We start from the raw sequence: 22774 nt of genomic DNA on the forward strand, positions 1-22774 counted from the left end.
ATCATAAATGAGTATTCATACATCTCACACTAAATTAAACATACCTACATCAAAATATACATTAGACCACTTAAAATTTATTACTAATGAACTATAAAAAACCAAAATATTGTATCCTACATAAGTATCTTCTAATAAAAATTATTAACCTTCTGATAGAAGAGAAAAAAATCTTGTTTGTTAAATATCTTGTTCGACGGAAGATCGTATTTGGGAGATTTATGGTTCTTCATCTGCCTCAAATCTTGTTCTGTAGGTTCTGGCAACTACAAAAGAAAAAAATTAAAATTATATAACACTTATTAAACCCCTTAAGGCTTAAATTTGAAAGCATACATAGCACAAAAATGGAAAAAAATGAAATTCACAAACAAAATCAGAAACAAGGTAAAGAAGTGTATATCATACCAATTCAATGTGACCCATGAGGGAAATAGAAAACTCTGTCTTGAACACAAGGAACATCCATTAATGGCCCTACACACAGCCTCCATAGCTCTTTAAACAAATCATCACCAGCCCCATCTGCCACAAAACAAAACACAAACATGTTGAAAACTTTGCATGGTTTTTTTCAGACTAAAGTTGGAAACTTTTTTCTCTCATTTTTGCATGAAGCTCTTCCTTAGTAACCTCCATGTTCACAAGGCAAAAGGGTCATTCACTTCATATTGAAAAATTAAAGGAAAACATTAAAAATAAAGGGTCCCAACAACATTAGTCAATTGCTAAAAGAACACAGACATTACTCTTTTTCAGCTCAACACTCACATTAACCAAACATGGTAACAACAAAACCACATGAAAATAAATAAATAAGTGGGAGATATTGAGCAGAGGAAGAGATATTATTAGATCCATTAAGACTTAAAAGAGTCAACTATCTAAGGTAAAGAGTCAACCATAGTCTCTTGAAACTCAGCTCCAAGATAGCCACTAGAAACATGGAACCAGTTATCCAATAACAAGTAGTTTGCCACAGTACCCAGAAATATATAGATAGTAATAAGAGACAATCAAGAAGTCACGAAAGGAGAGAATGAAGGGCACAGACCTCATTTTGGATCCTTTTGCATAAAGATTCAACCAATTAATTTCTGTCAAATCCCATATTAACCACTTCTTGAAGAAGCTTTTCGTCAATCTGCAAAACCATGATATTGGTGGATTTTGTATATATGAATTGATTATAATATATCCAGAAATTCAAATGAAAATGCAACAACAAAATCCAAAGTTTAGGTTCAAAATCAGCAACAATATCAACCCAGGCAGAGCATTCCAAATTTCAAATATTCACAAACAAACCAACAAATCATGAAACAAAAACTATAGATATTCAATTGGAGCACCTAAATCTGGAGGAAACAATCCTCAACAATTTGATCAAGACACATAGTCCAATCACAATTAAGACACAAAAGCACAAAGATAATCCTGTTTTCTTGTAGTGAATATGAAAAAATTAATTCATTGCACTTTTTGAACGTCTTCATTTCACATGAACTTATTATAATTGAGCAGTCAAAAAAGATATAATGCTAAGTACCTAAACTAGCTGAGGGGAAACTATGGCAATTATATGAATTCAATCAGCAAAATATAACAAAATCAACAAACCCTGATGAAGCAATATGCAAAATCAAAAAGCAAAATGTAAAATCAAAAAGCAAATTCTAATAAAGGAAGAAAGAATCAATATTATTCAGATTTAACATAAAATTTTCAGTACATGTCCTCTAATTATTCCTTTTCTCTTAATCAATACTATTCAGATTTAGAATCAATATGTCATCATTCTTGTTATTCAGATTCACAACACCAACAGGAGCAATTAAAAGTTACACGGCAACAACACCAACAATTAAATCACAATAACAAAATAAAAACAAGAAAAAAATAATAACAAGCGGAATTCAAACTCAGATGCGGGCCAGAACTCAAACCGAGATGAGGGAGAGAGAGCAATGGGGCACAGGAGACAGAAATGGAATAGCAACGGCCATGGAATAGAGGCGAAGCAACCTGACGATAGACAAGCTGCGACGGTGCTGGAGCAGTGGGAGTGGGGACGGCGGCTGGACCAGATTCGATGGCGGTGACACAGCTTGAAGAAGAGCAGTAGGAGGGAGTTTTTTAAAATAAAAAATATAGATATTTAATCAATAAATTTTATTATCAGATTTAAGTAAAAGTATTTTGCAAGATAAAATAGGATATACAGAAGAATGGTAAACAAATCAAAAGGAGCCCATTTTTCTGCCTTATGATTCATTCCAACCAAGTGATGAAATTCAAGCAATGAAATTTTTATATACACTTTTCACATACTATATATTTTTATTTTTGCCATTGTTCAAAAAAGCTCTTGGTGTTTATTTAGCTGAGTGGGTAGTAATTATAGAGCATAGTTAATTTTTCAGAAATTTAGAAATTAGAACCAAAGTGAAAATGAGAATCCTTTCTTTATCAAAAATTCAAATGCGCAAATTCCATCTTCATATAGTTTGAATTTCCATCTTTTGTTGGAACAAAAAAAAGTAACTTTATAGGTAGCATCCAAGATTTTTTCATTCTAATTATCTCCTTGAAGTAAAAATAAGAGATTAGAAATACACACCTCAAAGTTAAGTAGTTTGGATGCAATGGCATCAATCTTCTCTAAATACTCATTTATTATAGCCTTAGAAATCCTGCATGACCAGAGTCAGACACTAATCCACAAATATTCAGTTAAAGAAACACATAAATATATCAGGAAGATAGTAGCTTTTATAAATAATAAGTTACTGGTTCTACTTTTAAACACAAACAATGTTCAATGTAAGTCATTTAGATTACTATTGTATAAGGTGTCTTATTATGTTAGGCACAATATTGGGCCACACTCATTTTTTGGAATAAGTTATTTTTAACAGAACCAGAAGGCAATTGCAATTTAAGGGAAGAGAAGGGAACACAGTAAGTGTCACTAACTGATTCCAAAACTAGCTGCCTCAGATGCCGTGAACAAAACACCAAACAAATTACTCGAATCTAATTAACTAAATACATATCAATCAAAATGTCACCTAAAAAATAAATAAACATTTTAAAATCCATGGAAGAAAAAACACACCTCTGAGGTTTTCGGAGGTTGCAATAAACTTGAGATAGAATGCTTTCAGCTGAAAACAATGATGCTGCTCTGCTAGTGCTAAAGTTGTAGCCAGTGTTTATACAATCAGTATTCTGATCTTTCACAGGACCACAAATTTGGGCTTTGAAAATGGGTGATCGTGCAGCTAGTACCAATTTCTGTGTGTGATCTCACCACACCAACACTATAATTTATTGAGTTTTGTTTATAGATTGGATGAAAAATAGCTAGAAAAATAAGTATAATCGTTAGGAGTAGACAATATTAGCTAGAAACCAGAACAATGTAAAGCATCAATATAGACATCACAGTAAATATTGTTTGATGTAATAACAAGTAGGATTTCAGTTCAAAAATGGCGTATCTGGCTCATGCATCAACTTAGTTACTCTCAAATTTCAACATTCTAATTGAAATACAAGAAATACATAAGAGCATAGTTGTTGTGTTTGTGATTACCGAGCGAAAATTGGTTTCTAAAATTGGAACCCTAAACCCCTCAAACTTCAGAATCTAATGAAAATTAATACATACCTAATCGACGCCGCGAGCACAGAGAGGACGACGAGAAGTGCGGCGATCGAAGATGGTATGGGCGGCACAGCGACGATCAGAGCAGGAAGGTGAAGAGGAGCGACGGTCAGTGGTGAGTGGTGAGTGGTGAGTCGTGTGTGGCGGTGACTGGTGAGTGGGGGGTGAGTGGTGACTGGGATGCGACGATAGTGAGACAGCGGGTTTCGATCTTTACGATGGTGAGGGTTTTCTTCGTGCTTTGGAGGTTTGGGTAAAAATTTCTTCTCTGAAAGGATTCTCTGAAAGGGTTTTGATCTTCTCTGAAAAGTGATGATGAGCTTTGGAGGGAATGACTAAAAATTTCACTAAGTGGGTGGTGAGTGTGCGTGTGTGCTTACGGGAAAAATTTCAGAGGAAAAAAATTCACAAGTGTCAAGTTTTTGGCTTTAGATACATTAGGCATCACTTTTAAAACGCACCCAAAACTCAACAAATAGGCTACCCTCTAAAAGCGTCTTCTTTGATACAAAAAGTGAATCTATAAATATCAACCTACGGCTACGCTTTATAAGTGATTTCTATAATACCTAAGGCTACACTTTTTAAATGATGCCACAATTGTGTATCTTTTTCTCTTATAAAAGGGCAACACGGAGAAAAGCGTAGCCTATTCCTAGAATAGGCTACGCTTTTCAAATGTAGCTTAAAAAAAGTGTGGCTGAATGGGTATTTTTCTTGTAGTGTATTATATATTGTTGGAAAGCTCTAAATATTTTCTTTCCAACGCCGTTAGAATGGCATCAATTGGACTTCTACAGCTCACGTTATGCTCATTGGAGTGCAAGGAGGTCAAGGTTGATAGCATTAACTTTCTTCCTCTTTTTTTGCACAAAATTCTGCCAAATTGGCCCGAATTTCACCTAATATAATAAAAATACCAAAACACCTCAAAGTAGCATCCAAAGAGGATTTTAACACTAAAATATAATTAAACTCAATAAATTCTAACTAAATTTAACTAGAGAATACGACGAAAATAGGGTAAAGATTCTCACGCATCACAACACCACACTTGAATTGTTGCTTGTCCTCAAGCAACTAAAAATAATGTAAGACTGAGAAGTAGAAACTTACCCAATGCTTGATTGTTCATTTAAGCTCATGTCTGATTACTGAGTGGGGTTAATGACATTATGATTATGAACAGGTTCAAAATCTCACTATCCTTTGAAGCCCAGAAGTATTGATGTCCCTCATGATGACTGCGCATCATGATGTGTTTTTCTATGCTTTTTCACACAAGAAATTAATGATTGATGCTTAATTATTGAGTATTTTTGTGCTTAAATAGTATATTTCTTTGATCTTTTGATTTTATAAATTTTGTAGGAAATAAGTAGAAAAAGAAACAAAAAAAGCACAAATAAGCTCAAAAAGAAAAAAGAGGAACTTTGGGGCACACCGTGAAATTTGAGCACACTTTGGAACCTTAGGCCACGCTTTTAAAAGCGTGTCCTGATAAATCACTATTTTATGGTTTATCCTGTGCTAAGTAGAGTGGATTTTATCAATCTCTTGTACACTTATTGATATGAAATGCATGGTTTTACATTTACGTTCCCAAGTGATGCTATGATTGAAAACATGCTTGTTTGGCCTTTAACTGACTATTTCTTAAATCCCCTTTTATTTCCATTCGATGCCATGATGTGTGTGTTCAGTGTTTTCAGAGATTACAGGGCAGGAATGGCATAGAGGATGGAAAAGAAGCATGTAATGGAAGAAGGAAGATAAGGAATTAAAGATATCAAGGGAGAGCAACGACGCGCACGAGCAAAGAATGCGTATGCATGGTTAGGAAATAAAGCAGCGACGCGCCCGCGCACAGTACACATACGCGTGATTAGAGGAATGCACATCGACACGCATGCGTTGATGACGCGTACGCGTGGAAGGCCGTCACGTGCTACAGATCAGAATTTGCCGGGGGTGATTTCTAGGCCTCTTTTTGACCCAATTTTTGGCCCAGGAACACAGACTAGAGCCAGGGGACAGCAGAGACTCAACACACAGAGTCACATTCACTAGTTTTAGTTTTAGTTTTTAATCTTAGAGAAAAGATACCACTTCCTCTAGGATTCTTCACATTCATAGATTCGTAGATTTTCTAGTTTTATGCTTTTGGATTGGATATTGAGAAGAGTTACTACCTCCGTTGAAGTTACTATCATTATAGTTTGTTTTCTATTTGCTTACTCTTTTATTTCCCATTTATTTTGACTAGAGTTACATACGAATACCTTCGATTTTGGAATTTATTAATGCAAGGATATTTTTTCAATTAATTTCATTATTTGTTGATTATTTTCAATTAAGTTTAATTACCATGTCTTCTTTGTACTCCCTTTACATGTATGCAAAAATGGCATCCATGTCAATGGAGTAGGTTCTCAACTTGACTTTGGAGTTGATTAATAGGAGACCCTTGAGTTGAAATACTCAAAAGTTAATTTGTAATTGGGAGTTGGTGTCTGACTCTCTAGTCACTAACGCTAATCCTTCCCAAGGGAGAGGATTAGGACTTGTGAATCAGAGTTGGCTCAATTACTTGACTTTCCTTTATTCGGTAAAGGTTAACTAAGTAAAAACAACAGCCTCTTTCTATTGCTCTTGGGAACATCCAACAAGGATAGAACTTCCGTTTAATCTTCTCCTAGTCAAGGTTTTTTATTTTAATTATATAAAATATCTTCTTAATCTTCTCCTAGTCAAGGTTTCTGTTTATTTATTATCATTATTCGAAAACTCCATAACCATTTATTATCCGCCTAACTGAGATTTACAAGACGACCATAGCTTGCTTCATACCAACAATCTCCGTGGGATTCGACCCTTACTCACGTAAGGTATTACTTGGACGACCCAGTGCACTTGCTGGTTAGTTGTGCGGAGTTATGACAAAGTGTGATTCACGTTTGAGAGCACCAAGTTTATTGGCGCCATGGTTGATCATCACAATTTTGCCTATCAAGTTTTTGGCGCCGTTGTCGGGGATTGTTCGAGTTTGGACAACTGACGGTTCATCTTGTTGCTCAGATTAGGTAATTTTCATTTTGTTTTGTTTTAAAAAAATTTTCAAAAAAAAAATTTCTTGTTTTCGAAAAAAAAAATAAAAAATTTTTTTAATTAAAAATAAATCATTCTATGGCTTCATAATTTTTAAGAATGGATTCTAGAGTTTCATGAAGCATGTTGAATCCTAGCTGGCTTTAAAGCCATATCCAAATCCTTTTGGAATGAGACTTCAACTAATCACCTCAATGCATGTAATGCCATCCTAAAACTAGCTGGCTATTAAGCCATGTCCAACCCTTGGATTGGAGCTTTAGGCCAATATTGAAAGATTTCTGGAATTCTTATTAAAAATTTTGAATTTCTTATTTTCTTTTTCCTATATGTTTTTCGAAAAAATCAAAAGAAAATCCAAAAAAAAAATCAATAAAATCATAAAAATCAAAAATATTTTATGTTTCTTGTTTGAGTCTTGTGTCTTGTTTTAAGTTTGGTGTCAATTGCATGTTTATCTTTTTCTTGCATTTTTTGAAAATTCATTCATGGTGTTCTTCATGATCTTCAAGTTGTTCTTGGTAAGTCTTCTTGTTTGATCTTGATATTTTCTTGTTTCGTGTCTTTTATTATTTTTCATGTGCATCTTTGCATTCATATTGTCTAAGCATTAAAGATTTCTAAGTTTGGTGTCTTGCATGTTTTCTTTGCATAAAATTTTTTTCAAAAATGTACCTGATGTTCATCATGATCTTCAAAGTGTTCTTGGTGTTCATCTTGACATTCATAGTGTTCTTGCATGCATCATGTGTTTTGATCCAAAATTTTCATTTTTTTGGGTCATTTTTATATTTTTCTCTCTCATCATTAAATTAAAAAAAATCAAAAAAATATCTTTTCCTTATTTTTCTCATAATTTTCTAAAATTTGAGTTGACTTAGTCAAAAATTTTTAAAACTTAGTTATTTCTTATAAGTCAAGTCAAATTTTCAATTGTAAAAATCTTATCTTTTCAAAGCTTTTTCAAAAATCAAATCTTTTTCATTTTTTTCTATTATTTTCGATTTTTTTTAAAAGAGATTTTTAAAATCTTTTTCTTACCTTTATCTCAAAATTGAAACTTTACTAACAATTAATGTGATTGATTAAAAAATTTGAAGTTTGTTACTTTCTTGTTAAGAAAGGTTCAATCTTTAAATTCTAGAATCATATCTTTTAGTTTCTTGTTAGTCAAGTAATTAATTTTAATTTTAAAATTTAAATCTTTTTCAACCATATCTTTTTAATCATATCTTTTTTATCATATCTTTTTAAATCATATCTTTTTCAAAAATTTGATTTCAAAATATCTTATCTAACTTCTTATCTTCTTATCTTTTCAAAATTGATTTTAATATCTTTTTCAACTAACTAATTAACTTTCTATTTGTTCCTTATATTTTTCAAAACCACCTAACTAATTTTCCCTCTCTAATTTTCGAAAATCACTTCCCTCTTTTTCGAAATTTTCTTAATTAACTAATTGTTTCAAATTTTAATTTTAATTTTATTTCACCTTTAATCTTCGAAAATCATTAACTTCTTTTCAAAAATTATTTTCGAAAACTTCTCTCTCTCATCTTATTCTATTTATTTATTCATTAACTAACACTTCTCTCCATCTCAAATCTCTGCTCCTATCCTCACCCTTGTGTTTGGATTATTCATTCTTCTTCACTCTTATTCCCTTTCTTCTTCTACTAACATAAAGGAATCTCTATACTGTGGCATAGAGGATTCCTCTTCCTTTTCCATTCTCTTCTCTTTCATATGAGCAGGAACAAGGAAAAAGGCATTCTTATTGAAGCTGACCCTAAACCTGTAAGGACTCTGAAGAGGAAACTAAGAGAAGCTAAATTACAACAATCCAGAGACAACCTTATTGAGATTTTCGAACAAGAAAAGGAGATGGAAGCCGAACCCAACAACAATAATGCAAGGAGGATGCTTGGTGACACCTACTTCCAAGTTTGATGGAAAAAGCATCTCAATTCCTGCCATTGGAGCAAACAATTTTGAGCTGAAACCTCAACTAGTTGTTCTAATACAACAAGAACTGCAAGTTTCATGGACTTCCATCAGAAGTTCCCTACCAGTTTTTAACTGAGTTCTTGCAGATCTGTGAGGCTGTTAAGACTAATGGAGTAGATCCTGAAGTCTACAGGCTCATGTTTTTCCCTTTTGCTGTAAGAGACAGAGCTAGAACATGGTTGGACTCACAACCTAAGGATAGCGTAGACTCTTGGGATAAGCTGGTCACGGCCTTCTTGGTTAAGTTCTTTCCTCCTCAGAAGCTGAGCACGCTTAGAGTGGATGTTCAGACCTTCAAGCAAAAAGATGGTGAATCCCTCTATGAAGCTTGGGAAAGATACAAGCAGATGACCAAAAGGTGTCCTTCTGACATGTTTTGAGAATGGACCATGATAGATATATTCTATCATGGTCTGTCTGAGTTCTCTAAGATGTCACTGGACCATTCTGCAGGTGGATCCATTCACCTAAAGAAGACAGCTGCAGAAGCTCAGGAACTTATTGAAATGGTTGTAAATAACCAATTCATGTACACTTCTGAGAGGAATTCCATGAATAATGGGACGCCTCAGAGGAAGGTGATGAATGGATTTTTGACGGTTTAAAATTTCACAAATAAAATCTTGTTGTAAGTATAGTTTCTAAACCAACACAAATCCTTTCATACAAAAATTTGGTTGTCACTAAGTGCAAACCTTTAAAATTAATAACCGAAGTATTTAAACCTCGGGTCGTCTCTCAAAGGACTTGCATGGTAGTGTTCTTGTTATTGGTTATGGATTTATTTATTTTGGGATTTTAGATGAGAAAAATGAATAGCAAATGGTAATGAAATTTTATTAACAAAATGGTCTTGGCAAGGTTTGGTTGTCAAGGGTCTTCATCATTATCACTAGCCACAAGTATGGTAGTTGCAAGGATTAATCCCACTTAGTCATCCTTTAATCAAATAGCAAAGGAAAGTCAAGTGAGTAACTTCAATCCAAGTCCATAAATCCTAGCTTTCCACTAATTGGCTTAATGAAGGCTAGAGTCAATGGCTATCAACTATCAATCAATTGGACACTAGCAACTCAAGAAATCCTAAATTACTTTCTCAAGCCATGAACAAAAATTCTACTCTAACATTCTCCCAAAAATTTCATCAAACACTTGGAAGGTGCAAAAGAAAAGTATGGTAAATCACAACAAGATTGAATTATAACAACAATTGAATACAAAGAATTAACAACAACAATCAAGGAAATCACAATTATCATGAATTACCTCAAATTGCATTATTGAAAGAAAATAAAAGGACACGAGTATCTCAATTACAAAACCTAGAAACAAAATAAGAGAAATTACAATAAGAGAATAGGGATAGAAAGAAGTACCAAAGTGTAGCAATCACCAATTGGAGGTAGAAGTAGAAGGAGACTTGAATTTAACCTTGAACTATGAGATCCTAATTTAATCCTAATTCCTAATTTTAATTCTAGAGAGAAGTGAGAGTTTCTCTCTCTAAAAAATACTTCTAACTACTTCTCAAACTAAACTATGACTAATGATGACAAGTATGTTGATTCCTCTTCAATCCTTGGTTTAAATAGCATCAAAAATGAGTTGGATTGGGCCCACAAGGCTTCTAAATTTGTTGGCCACGAGTTGCATTAAGTGGGTCATGTGCCACCATCGGCGTGTCTGCGTACCGTGCGCGTGCGCGATGCAAATATGGCAAATCTTATATCGTTTCGAAGCCCCGGATGTTAGCTGTCCAACGCAACTAGAACCGCATCATTTGGACCTCTGTAGCTCATGTTATGGTCGTTTAAGTGTGAAGAGGTCAGCTTGACAGCTTTCCAGTTCTTTCATTTCTTCATGAGTTTTCCAACTTTTCATGCTTTCTTTCTTCATTCCCTTGATCCAATCTTTGGCTACTAAACCTTAAATCACTTAACAAACATATCAAGGCATCTAATAGAATCAAGGTGAATTAGATTTATCTATTTTAAGACCCAAAAAGCATGTTTTTACTCTTAAACACAAATAAAGGAGAATATACAAAACCATGGTAATTCGTTGGTTAAATGTGAGAAAAAGGTCTACAAAATACTCTAAATTCAATACAAGATAAACCGTCAAATTGGGGTTTATCAGAAGGGTGTTCTTGAAATTGATGCTCTGAATGCCATATTGGCTCAGAATAAAGTGTTGACTTAGCAAGTCAACATGATTTCTCAAAGTCTGAATGGATGGCAAAATGCATCCAATAGTATTAAAGAGGAAGAAGCTTATGATCCTGAGAACCCTACAATGGCAGAGGTAAATTACATGGGTGAACCTTATGGAAACACCTATAATTAAATCATCCAAATTTCTCATGGAAGGATCCTCAAAAGTCTCAACAAGGCTTTAATAGTGGTGGAAGAAATAGGCTCAGCAATAGCAAGCCTTTTCCATCATCTTCTCGGCAACAGACAGAAAAGTCTGAGCAGAGCACCTCTAACTTAGCAAACATAGTCTCTGATCTGTCTAAGGCCACTTTAAGTTTCATGAGTGAAACAAGGTCCTCCATTAGAAATTTGGAGGCACAAGTAGGCCAGCTGAGTAAGAAAGTCATAGAAACTCCTCCTAGTACACTCCCAGGTAATACTGAAGAGAATCCAAAAAGAGAGTGCAAGGCCATTGACATAGTCAACATGGCTGAACCTAGAGAGGAAGGAGAGGACGTGAATCCCAATGAGGAAGACCTCATGGGACGTCTCTCAAGCAAGAAGGAGTTCCCTATTGAGGACCCAAAGGGATCTGAAAGTCATATAGAGACCATAGAGATTCCATTGAACCTCCTTCTGCCATTCATGAGCTCTGAAAACTATTCTTCCTCTGAAGAGGATGAAGATGTAACTGGAGAGCAAGTTGCTCAATATCTTTGAGCCATCATGAAGCTGAATGCCAAGTTGTTTGGTAATGAGACTTGGGAAGGTGAACCTCCCTTGCTCATTAGTGAACTAGATACATGGGTTCAGCAAACTTTACCTCAAAAGAGACAAGATCCTGGTAAATTCTTAATACCATGTACCATAGGCACCATGACCTTTGACAAGGCTCTGTGTGACCTAGGGTCAGGCATAAATCTTATGCCACTCTTTGTAACGGAAAAGCTGGGGATCATTGAGGTACAGCCTGCCATATTCTCGTTACAAATGGCAGACAAGTTAGTAAGACAAGCTTATGGATTAGTAGAGGACGTGTTAGTAAAGGTTGAGGGCCTTTACATCCCTGCTGATTTGATAATCTTAGACACTATAAAGGAGGAGGATGAATGCATCATCCTTGGAAGACCTTTCCTAGCCACAACAGAAGCTGTGATAGATGTTAATAGAGGAGAATTAGTCCTTCAATTGAATGGGGACTACCTTCTGTTTAAGACCCAAGGTTATCCTTCTGTAAACATGAAAAAGAGACACGATAAGCTTCTCTCAAAACGGAGTCAAACAAAGCCCCCACAATCAAACTCTAAGTTTGGTGTTGGGAGGCCATAACCAAACTCTAAGTTTGGTGTTGAATCCCCACATCCAAACTCTAAGTTTGGTGTTGGGAGTCTACAACATTGACCTGATCACCTGTGAGGCTCCATGAGAGCCCACTGTCAAGCTAGTGACATTAAAGGAGCGCTTATTGGGAGGCAACCCAATTTTTATTTATCTAATTCTATCTTTTATTTTATTGTTCTTTTATGTTTTCTTAGGTTTATGATCATGTGAGTCACAAAACAAATACTAAAATTAAAAACAGAATAAAAAATAGCAGAAGAAACATCACACCCTGGAGGAAGGGCTCACTGGCGTTTAAACGCCAGTAAGGAGCATCTGGCTGGCGTTCAACGCCAGAACAGAGCATGGATCTGGCGTTGAACGCCAGAAACATGTAGCAATCTAGCGTTTAAACGCCAGGATTGCACACTGAGGAGAGCTGGCGTTCAACGCCAGAAACATGCTACAGACTGGCATTGAACGCCTAGAACAAGCATAGAACTGGCGTTTAACGCCAGAAACAAGCATCAGTCTAGCGTTAAACGCCAGGATTGCATGCAGAGGGCATTTTACACGCCTCATTGGTGCAGAGATGTAAATCCTTGACACCTTAGGATTTGTGGACCCCACAGGATCACCTCAGGATCTGTGGACCCCACAGGATCCCCACCTACCTCAATTCACCTTCTCTCTTCTTCACCAATCACATCCATCCACTCTTCCCCATAAACCCCACCTACCTTCAAATTCAAAATCTCTTTCCCACCCAAACCCACCCTAAATGGCCAAAACACACACATCTCTCCCTCTCCCCCATATCTTCTTCTTCTTCTTCTTCTTCTTCTTCTTCTTCTTCTTCTTCTTCTTCTTCTTCTTCTTCTTCTTCTTCTTCTTCTTCTATTCTTTCTTCTTTTACTCGAGGACGAGCAACATTTTAAGTTTGGTGTGGTAAAAGCATAGCTTTTTTGTTTTTCCATAACCATTGATGGCACCTAAGGCCAGAGAAACCTCTAGAAAGAGGAAAGAGAAGGCATTTGCTTATACCTCTGAGTCATGGGAGATGGAGAGATTCATCTCAAAGTTCCATAGCTCAGTAGTAGAGTATTTATCAACACATCAAGAGAGCATGAGGAATTCCCTCATCAAGAAATCTCTGAGATGCCTCCAGGGATAAATTTTCCTCCACACAACTATTGGGAGTAACTAAGGATAGGAGCACCAAAATCACTAGGGATCAAGCAACAAAAGCAAGGAAGAGACATAGAGGAGCTTAAAGAGCACCATTGGTTCTGCAAGAGGAGGACGCCACCCTCACTAAGGTGGACTCATTCCTTAACTTTCTTGTTCTTATTTATCTGTTTTTCGATTTTTATGCTTCATGTTTATCTATGTTTGTGTCTTCATTACATGATCATTAGTATTTAGCAACTATGTCTTAAGGCTATGGATAAGTCCATGAATCCTTCACCTCTCTTAAATGAAAAATGTTTTTAATACAAAAGAACAAGAAGTACATGAGTTTCGAATTTATCCTTGAATTTAGTTTAATTATATTGATGTGGTGACAATACTTTTTGTTTGCTGAATGAATGCTTGAACAGTGCATATTTTTGATCTTGTTATTTATGAATGTTAAAATTGTTGGCTCTTTAAAGAATGATGAAAAAGAGAAATGTTATTGATTATCTAAAAAATCATAAAATTGATTCTTGAAGCAAGAAAAAGCAGTGAAAAAGCAAAAGGCTTGCGAAAAAAAAGTGGCAAAAAAAATTAGAAAGGAAAAGAAAAAGCAAGCAGAAAAAGCCAATAGCCCTTAAAACCAAAAGGCAAGGGTAAAAAGGATCCAAGCCTTTGAGCATCAATGGATACGAGGGCGGAAGGAAATAAAATCCAGGCCTAAGCGGCTAAATCAAACTATCCCTAACCATGTGCTTGTGGCATGAAGGTCCAAGTGAAAAGCTTGAGACTGAGTGGTTAAAGTCATGATCCAAAGCAAAAAGAGTGTGCTTAAGAGCTCTGGACACCTATAACTGGGGACTCTAGCAAAGCTGAGTCACAATCTGAAAAGGTTCACCCAATCATGTGTCTGTGGCATTTATGTATCTGGTGGTAATACTAGAAAACAAAGTGCTTAGGGCCATGATAAACCCATATTTCATGTGTTCTTTTGTGCTTAATTTGAGTGATTTATATAATCCCTCACCTACTTATTCACATTAATTGCATGGTTTTACTTTCCCTTCCTTATTATGTCGTATTGTGAAAAACATGTTTCCTAAGCTTTAAAAATTAATTATTTTAATTTCCTTTATTTCCATTCGATGCCGTGATTAGTGTGTTGAGTAGTTTCAGATTTTCTAAGGCATAATGACTTAGAGGATGGAAAAGGAAACATACAAAAATGGAAGGAGAAAGCAAAACGGTGCTTTTTAGAAACTCGTGTTCACGCAATCGCATGGACGACGCAATCGCGTGCCAGAAGCGAAGATTTAGTGACGCGGCCGCATGACTGACGCGACCGCGCACCTTAAGCAGAACGCACATGACGCGGTCGCATGACTGACACGATCGCGTGGCAAGGAAAAGCTCCGAATGACGCGACCGCGTGACCCACGCGGACGCGTGATAGAGGCCACACACCAGAAAATTACAGAACACGCCCCAGCGAGTTCTAAACCCCTTTTTGGCCCAAATCCAAGTCCAGAAAGCATAGACCAGAGGTTATAATGTGGGGGAATGCATCCATTCATAATTATGCTTTTTAGAATTCACTTTTTATGTTTTAGATGTAGTTTTAGAGAGAGAGGTTCTCTCCTCTCTCTCTCTTAGGATTATGACCTCTCTTAGTTTTAGGAGTGACTCTCAATCCCAGGTTCTTTATTTTTATTTATTTTCAATGTTCCATGTTTAGATTAATTTTCTTAATTAATGTTATTTGAGATATTTCAGATTGATGATTACTGTCTTTTATTGATATAACTAATTTGGATTTTCCTGTTGCCCAATTGGCTTATGAATATTTTCCATGTTAGATTTTACTGCTTTGAATGAATTGAAGATATTTCAGATATTTATAATTTTAATTTAGCTTTTTACATTCTTGGCTGTGGTTGATTAATTGGTGACTCTTGAGTTATCAAACTCATTGTTAATTGAAAATTGGAATTCGTCCACTTAACTTACCTTCATAGTTAGAGGTTAACAAAGTGGGAGAAAAATCCAATTCTCATTACAATTGATAAGGATAACTAGGATAGGACCTCCAGTTCACATACCTTGCCAAGAGTTTATTTTATAGTTATTTATTTATTTTTATTGCTTTGAAAATATGCTTGTGCCCATTGCCCAAATTCTCAAAACCCCCAATTTACATTCTTCATAGCCGATAATAAGAACATACCTCCCTGCAATTCCTTGAGAAGACAACCTGAGGTTCAATACTCGGTTATCAATTTTAAAAAGGGGTTTGTTACTTGTGACACCCAAAACGTTTGTACAAAGGGATTTCTGTCGGTTTAGAGACTATATCTACAACACGACTGTTTTTATGACATTCTTTTTATTGATTTTTTTTTATTTTTATTTTGTCTCACTACTATGAACTCTCACCCCTTTGGCTATGGGTCTGGTTACAATAATGTTGCAGGAAGAAGAAATTACAATGAGAATAGGCATCAAGGTTGGAACAATCAAAGATGGGAGGAGCCACAAGGATTTGATCAACCCTCATGGCAACAACTACCTCCAATGGACTATCAACAACCACCACCATATGCCTATGAACCCTTTCCTCAACATAACTTTGGACCACCACACTCACAAGCCCCTTTCTGCCATTCACCTCCATATGACCCTAACCCTCAACCACCATACCAACCACCTTATGAGCCATATGAACCATATATAGAACCACCCCAATTCCAACCCAATTACTCACAAGAACCACCACTTCAATATTCACCATCTCCATATCCATCAATCCAAGAGCATTATGATCCTACTTATGAAAACCGAGTGCATCAATAGGCAAAGGATCGTCTCAAGGAAACAATGGATCAATTTCAGGCAACCACTCAAAAACTGGGGCAAGTATTAATTCAATGGGCTTCTAGACGCTTAAATACACAAGGATCAGCCACAGCCCCATGTGGACAGTCTAGTGAAGAGCGTATCATGAAGGAGATACCAGAAACCCCAGTGAACAAGATAGAGAATGAATTCGTACTAGAACAAGTAGAAGAAGCTGTCATTGTTCAAGAAGAAGAAGAAGTGGTTGAAGACTTAGGAGATGCAGAACCTCCATGGGAAAGTCAAGACATCGAGCCTCCTTCCAAGACGGTTGAAATTGATGCTGAGGAGGGTGTACAACTTCCAATGTATATTACAGTTGAAGATTTGGAAGAAGTTGATCAAGAAATGGAGATTCAAGAAGAAGAAGCACAACCTCCCATGCCCCTAGAAAGCAATGAAAATGAGATTGAATTGAAAGAGAGCTACCAAGAGGAAGAGGTTGAAATTGAAGAAGTTTGCAAAGAGGTGGTAATTATCAGAGAAGAGCACAAGGGAGTGGAGCTTGCAATTTCATTAAAAATACCTCCCCCTAAGTCGCCATCATCCTTCACAATATTCAAGTGGGTAAAATTCATATCCCATAGCTTTCTAATCCCACTTGAATATGGGCTACTGGAGACGGATGGTCAACTTAGAGCTCTTTGTGGCATTAAGAGTAAAAGGAAGATGGTCAGTGGTAGGAATTGTCCTGCAAGGTTCATTATGGTTGGAAGCTTTAAGTTTAGACGCAAAGGTTGGTATAGAGCTCAACTGAATGGGTCTAGGAAGCTGTTTGGTCGCTGCAGTGAGAATTCAGATCACCTTTCACCCGGCTAGAAAAATGCAGATCAAGACAAAAACGGGTGTAAAGGTAAAGTTTGGGATCCTAGAATCTGTTCTGACATTTGTCACCCCGGGAGCCTAAGAATCTATTTGAAGCTTCGTAAGGGCTTTACATGCCTAGTTTGGGACCCCGGAGGTTACTGGAATCACAAACACTGGTGGAGATTCCTGGATCAGTACAAGCATAAGCCACCATGACAGGAAGCTCATCAAATTTCCAACTTAAGGACTTTAACTAAAAGTGCTAGGTGGGAGACAACCCACCATGGTATGATCGTCCTTTTTCATTTTTATTTAGTTTTATTTGTTTTTGAATTTTATTTTATTTATTATATTGAACCTGGAATTTTGCATCTCATTCACATTAAGCATTGCATTCTGCATTCTGCATTTTTCAGTTATAAAAAAAAATTTCGCTACGCGACGCGATCACATCAGCGACGCGTCCGCGTCGCTTGGAGAGAAAGGAAAAATAAAAGTGAACAGAGAGTCACGCTGGAGCGTGGCTGGAGGCGTGCTAACGGCACATATCGACCCACGCGACCGCGTCGCTGACGCGTCCGCGTCGAATGGGAAGTATGGCCTCCCACGCGACTGCGTGCCCCACGCGGCCGCATGCCCTGGGTTTTCGAAGTAAAAGGGTGTACAATGAAATATTGTGCGAGAGTGATGCTGGATTGGTGCTGGAAGCACAATCCTTATCACGTGACCGCGTGTCCAACGTGGCCGCGTCACCCATCTTCTGAAGCACTCACACGATCGCGTGCCCCACGCGATCGCGTCACCCTAATTTTGGCAAATAAATTTATTTGAACAGAAAGTTGTGCTGGCGCGAGGCTGCACTCACGCCAGAAGCATAACATGGGTCACGCGATCGCGTGCCCATACTTAACGCGCATCCACGCGAACGCGTGCCCTACGCGGCCGCGTCGCATGCGCCGCACAGCTGACCCTAAAATTGCCACATATCTTATCTTTCTCTCCTCCAAATCCTAATTCTTCTTTTCCTTTCTTATTTCCTTCCTCTTCCCTTCTTTCCCTTCTCATTCTTCTTATCTTTTTTTTTATTTTATTTGAATATTTCATTCATTGCATTTTAATTTTGTGCATATTTTTCTTTTCTTTCCTAAATTTATTAATTTACCATTGGTGTCACATGTTCTTATTCAACTGTTATATCTTTTCTGGTATTATCTTGGTGCTTCATGACTTGTTTTATTATAATTGGGTATTATTAGTCATAAATCAATGCTAATTTTTATAATACTGATATTCCTTTTGCATTGATATGTACTTACACTATTTCGCATTACCCACACCCTCTTCCCCATTGTTGCAATTTTTTTGCACCACTGGTATGCCATGGCTTCTATTATCTTCTCACTTGCATGTTGTAGCTACTATGTGATTGAGACCCTTATTATTTGGCATTAACCCACCCATACTGTATTTATTTTCCTATCTTTATTTCTGGGTTATTCTTCTCCCCCTTTTCTTTCAGGATGGCCACCAGGAAGAGAACCAGAAGACGTTTACATGGGGAGACCGGCAAGTCAATCTGCACAATCTATAGAGAAAAGCATCAGTTGAAACCACCCATCCACTTGCACATCTTAGCATGCACCGAGGACGGTGCAATCTTTAAGTGTGGGGAGGTCGATACCGATCTCCATGGGTTAGTTACTTCTTGACTCAACACCAATATTTTATTTTATTTGTTTGTTCATTGTTGCATTTGCATGTTTGTTTGATTTTTGTGCATATTTTACCACTTGGTTAAAGTAATATTTTCTTTTTCAAGAAACCTTTTAGAGCATTTCACTAATTTGAATAAAATTTAATGTTACACTTGTTTGAAGAAATATTATTTTGGAACATGGATTAGAGTTCGAACACACAAAACCTGTGAGATTTTGAACCTATTTGAGTTGGTTGCATTTTATCAACCAAAATTTTGTTTTAGTGTGTATTTTTCTCTCTAAAATTGTGATCTTTGTCTTGCTTAATTCTATATTTCCATTGTTTAATGTATGCATGCATTTATATGATTGAGGCCTTGTTTCATTGAGCTTACATACCCATATAGCCTTAACCCTCCATTATCCCTTGCAAACCAATTTGACCCTATTTTACCTATTTGTTCTTCATTTTAGCACATCATTAACTCTAAGCAAAAAACAATAATGTCCTTAATTTGAATCCTTGGTTAGCTTAGACTAATGAGAATGCTTATGATTTAAGTGTGGGAAAGTGGGTTTCGAAACATTTGGTTTGAATAATTGGGTGTTGTATATTTTAGTGAAAATGTGCAAAATAATGGTTGAGCACATGTTATTGCATTCAATACTTTAATCATATGCATTGAAAAAAAATAAAAAGAAAAAAATAAAAATAAAAAGAAAAAAGAAAAGAGCAATTAATAAAAGGGGACAAAATGCCCCAAAATAAATAGTGAAATCAATGCATATGAGCTGTACTCAAAACTTGGAATGCATAAACATGTGAGAAGCACAGTTAATGGGAAGATAGATTTTGTATTTTAATTAAATGGATTGTCTTAAGTTAGGTGGAAAGTTTATGTTAATTAAGGATTCAAATTTTAGTCCACTTGGCCAAATACAATCCTACCTTGACCCTAGCCCCATTACAACCCTTAAAAGACCTCTTGATTTGTGTATTGGTGCATTAAATTTTTGTTGATTGTTAGATGAAGAACAAGCTATAGAAAGCAAGATTAGTAGAGAATTGAGAGAATTGATCCTAGACACTTGAAAGTTAGAATGATATACACTACCAAGGGTTCAGTGCTCAATTCTATGTTCCCTGCTTTCATGAGCTATCTTCTTCTTGCAAGTTATTTGTATTGTATTTTGTGATTTGAATTAGTGAAATCCAGTTCATATTTGTCTTGAAGAACTTATTTATTTTTAACCAAGTAGGTAAAAACATTTTTTTGCATTTAGTTGCATTTAATTTAGGTTTCATTGCATTCCTTCACTTTAACCTTAATTATTTACCTTGGATTTAGCATGAGGACATGCTAGTGTTTAAGTGTGGGGAGGTTGATAAACCCATATTTCATGAGTTCTTTTGTGCTTAATTTGAGTGATTTATATAATCCCTCACCTACTTATTCACATTAATTGCATGGTTTTACTTTCCTAAGCTTTAAAAATTAATTATTTTAATTACCTTTATTTCCATTCGATGCCGTGATTAGTGTGTTGATTAGTTTCAGATTTTCTAAGGCAGAATGACTTAGAGGATGGAAAAGGAAACATACAAAAATGGAAGGAGAAAGCAAAACGGAGCTTTTTGGAAACTGGTGTTCACGCGATCACATGGACGACGCAATCGCATGCCAGAAGCGAAGATTCAGCGACGCGGCCGCATGACTGACGCGACCGCACACCTTAAGCAAAACGCACATGACGCGGTCGCATGACTGACGCGACCGCGTGGCAAGGAAAAGCTCCAAATGACGCGACCGCGTGACCCACGCGGACGCGTGATAGAGGCCACGCACCAGAAAATTACAGAACACGCCCCAGCGAGTTCTAAACCCCTTTTTGGCCTAAATCCAAGTTCAGAAAGCATAGACCAGAGGTTATAAAGTGGGGGAATGCAACCATTCATAATCATGCTTTTTAGAATTCACTTTTTATGTTTTAGATGTAGTTTTAGAGAGAGGTAATCTCCTCTCTCTCTCTTAGGATTAGGACTTCTCTTAGTTTTAGGAGTGACTCTCAATCCCAGGTTCTTTATTTTTATTTATTTTCAATGTTCCATGTTTAGATTAATTTTCTTAATTATTGTTATTTGAGATATTTCAGATTGATGATTGCTGTCTTTTATTGATATAAATAATTTGGATTTTCCTGTTGCCCAATTGGCTTATGAATATTTTCCATGTTAGATTTTACTGCTTTGAATGAATTGAAGATATTTCAGATATTTATAATTTTAATTTTGCTTTTTACATTCTTGGCTGTGGTTGATTAATTGGTGACTCTTGAGTTATCAAACTCATTGTTAATTTAAAATTGGAATTCATCCACTTAACTTACCTTCATAGTTAGAGGTTAACAGAGTGGGAGAAAAATCCAGTTCACATACCTTGCCAAGAGTTTATTTTACAGTTATTTATTTATTTTTATTGCTTTGAAAATATGCTTGTCCCCGTTGCCCAAATTCTCAAAACCCCCAATTCATAATCTTCATAGCCGATAATAAGAACATACCTCCCTGCAATTCCTTGAGAAGACGACCCGAGGTTCAATACTCGGTTATCAATTTTAAAAAGGGGTTTGTTACTTGTGACACCCAAAACGTTTGTACGAAGGGATTTCTATCGGTTTAGAGACTATATCTACAAGGCGACTGTTTTTATGACATTCTTTACTGGCAAAAATCCTAACGTCAGGCCACGGTCAAGACTCATAAAAGTAGTTGTGTTCAAAAATTAACATAATTAACTAAGAGAATCAATTAACACTATCTGAACTCTGAGTTCTTATAGAAGCCAATCATTCTGAACTTCAAAGGAAAAAGGGAGATGCCAAAACTGTTGAGAAGCAAAAAGCTACAAGTCCCGCTCATCTAATTAGAATTAATATTTTTTGATATTTTTGGATTTATAGTATGTTCTCTTCCTTTTATTCTATTTGATTTTCAGTTGCTTGGGGACAAGCAACAATTTAAGTTTGGTGTTGTGATGAGTGGATAATTTATACGCTTTTTGGCATTATTTTTAGGTAGTTTTTAGTATGATCTAGTTACTTTTAGGGATGTTTTCATTAGTTTTTATGCTAAATTCACATTTCTGGACTTTACTATGAGTTTGTGTTTTTCTGTGATTTCAGGTATTTTCTAGCTGAAATTAAGGGACCTAAGCAAAAATCTGATTCAAGCTGACAAAGGACTGCTGATGCTATTGGATTCTGACCTCCATGCACTCGAAATGGATTTTCTGGAGCTACAATACTCCATGCTGCATTCTGGAGCCAAACGCCAGAAACATGTCATGAACCATAGTTGAACGCCAAAAACACGTTACAACTTGGCGTTCAACTCCAAGAGAAGCCTCTGCACGTGTAAAGCTCAAGCTCAGCCCAAGCACACACCAAGTGGGCCCCAGAAGTGGATTTCTGCATCAATTACTTACTTCTGTAAATCCTAGTAGCTAGTCTAGTATAAATAGGACTTTTTACTATTGTATTAGTCATCTTTTGACCACGTTACATCTTTGGTCTCGGTTTTATTCCATTATTCATCTTAGGAGACTATTGATCATTCATGGGGGCTGGCCATTTGGCCATGCCTGGACCATTACTTATGTATTTTCAATGGTGGAGTTTCTACACACCATAGATTAAGGGTGTGGAGCTCTGCTGTACCTCGAGTTTTAATGCAATTACTACTATTTTCTATTCAATTCAATTTATTCCTGTTCTAAGATACCATTCATACTTCAACTTGATGGATGTGATGATCCGTGACACTCATCATCATCCATCCTTATGAACGCGTGCCTGACAACCACTTCCGTTCTACAAGCGAGAGCTAGAGTGTGTATCTC

General features: G+C 36.3%; 1 protein-coding gene across 1 annotated transcript in view; it reads right to left on the minus strand.

Moving 5' to 3' along the window:
• LOC112803590 (uncharacterized) overlaps positions 1-22774 on the minus strand; it is a 29606-nt gene continuing 6832 nt past the window's right edge. The window contains exons 2-7 of the mRNA XM_025847073.2: positions 3674-4005; positions 2621-2693; positions 1947-2107; positions 1055-1144; positions 409-525; positions 1-266 (exon numbers count right to left, since the gene is read on the minus strand). Coding sequence (XP_025702858.1) covers positions 513-525; positions 1055-1144; positions 1947-2107; positions 2621-2693; positions 3674-4005 — 669 coding nt within the window. The 3' untranslated portion in view covers positions 1-266; positions 409-512. The remainder of the gene's footprint in view (positions 267-408; positions 526-1054; positions 1145-1946; positions 2108-2620; positions 2694-3673; positions 4006-22774) is intronic.

This window comes from Arachis hypogaea, chromosome 5 (genome assembly GCF_003086295.3).
Source record: "Arachis hypogaea cultivar Tifrunner chromosome 5, arahy.Tifrunner.gnm2.J5K5, whole genome shotgun sequence".
Lineage (NCBI taxonomy): Eukaryota > Viridiplantae > Streptophyta > Magnoliopsida > Fabales > Fabaceae > Arachis > Arachis hypogaea.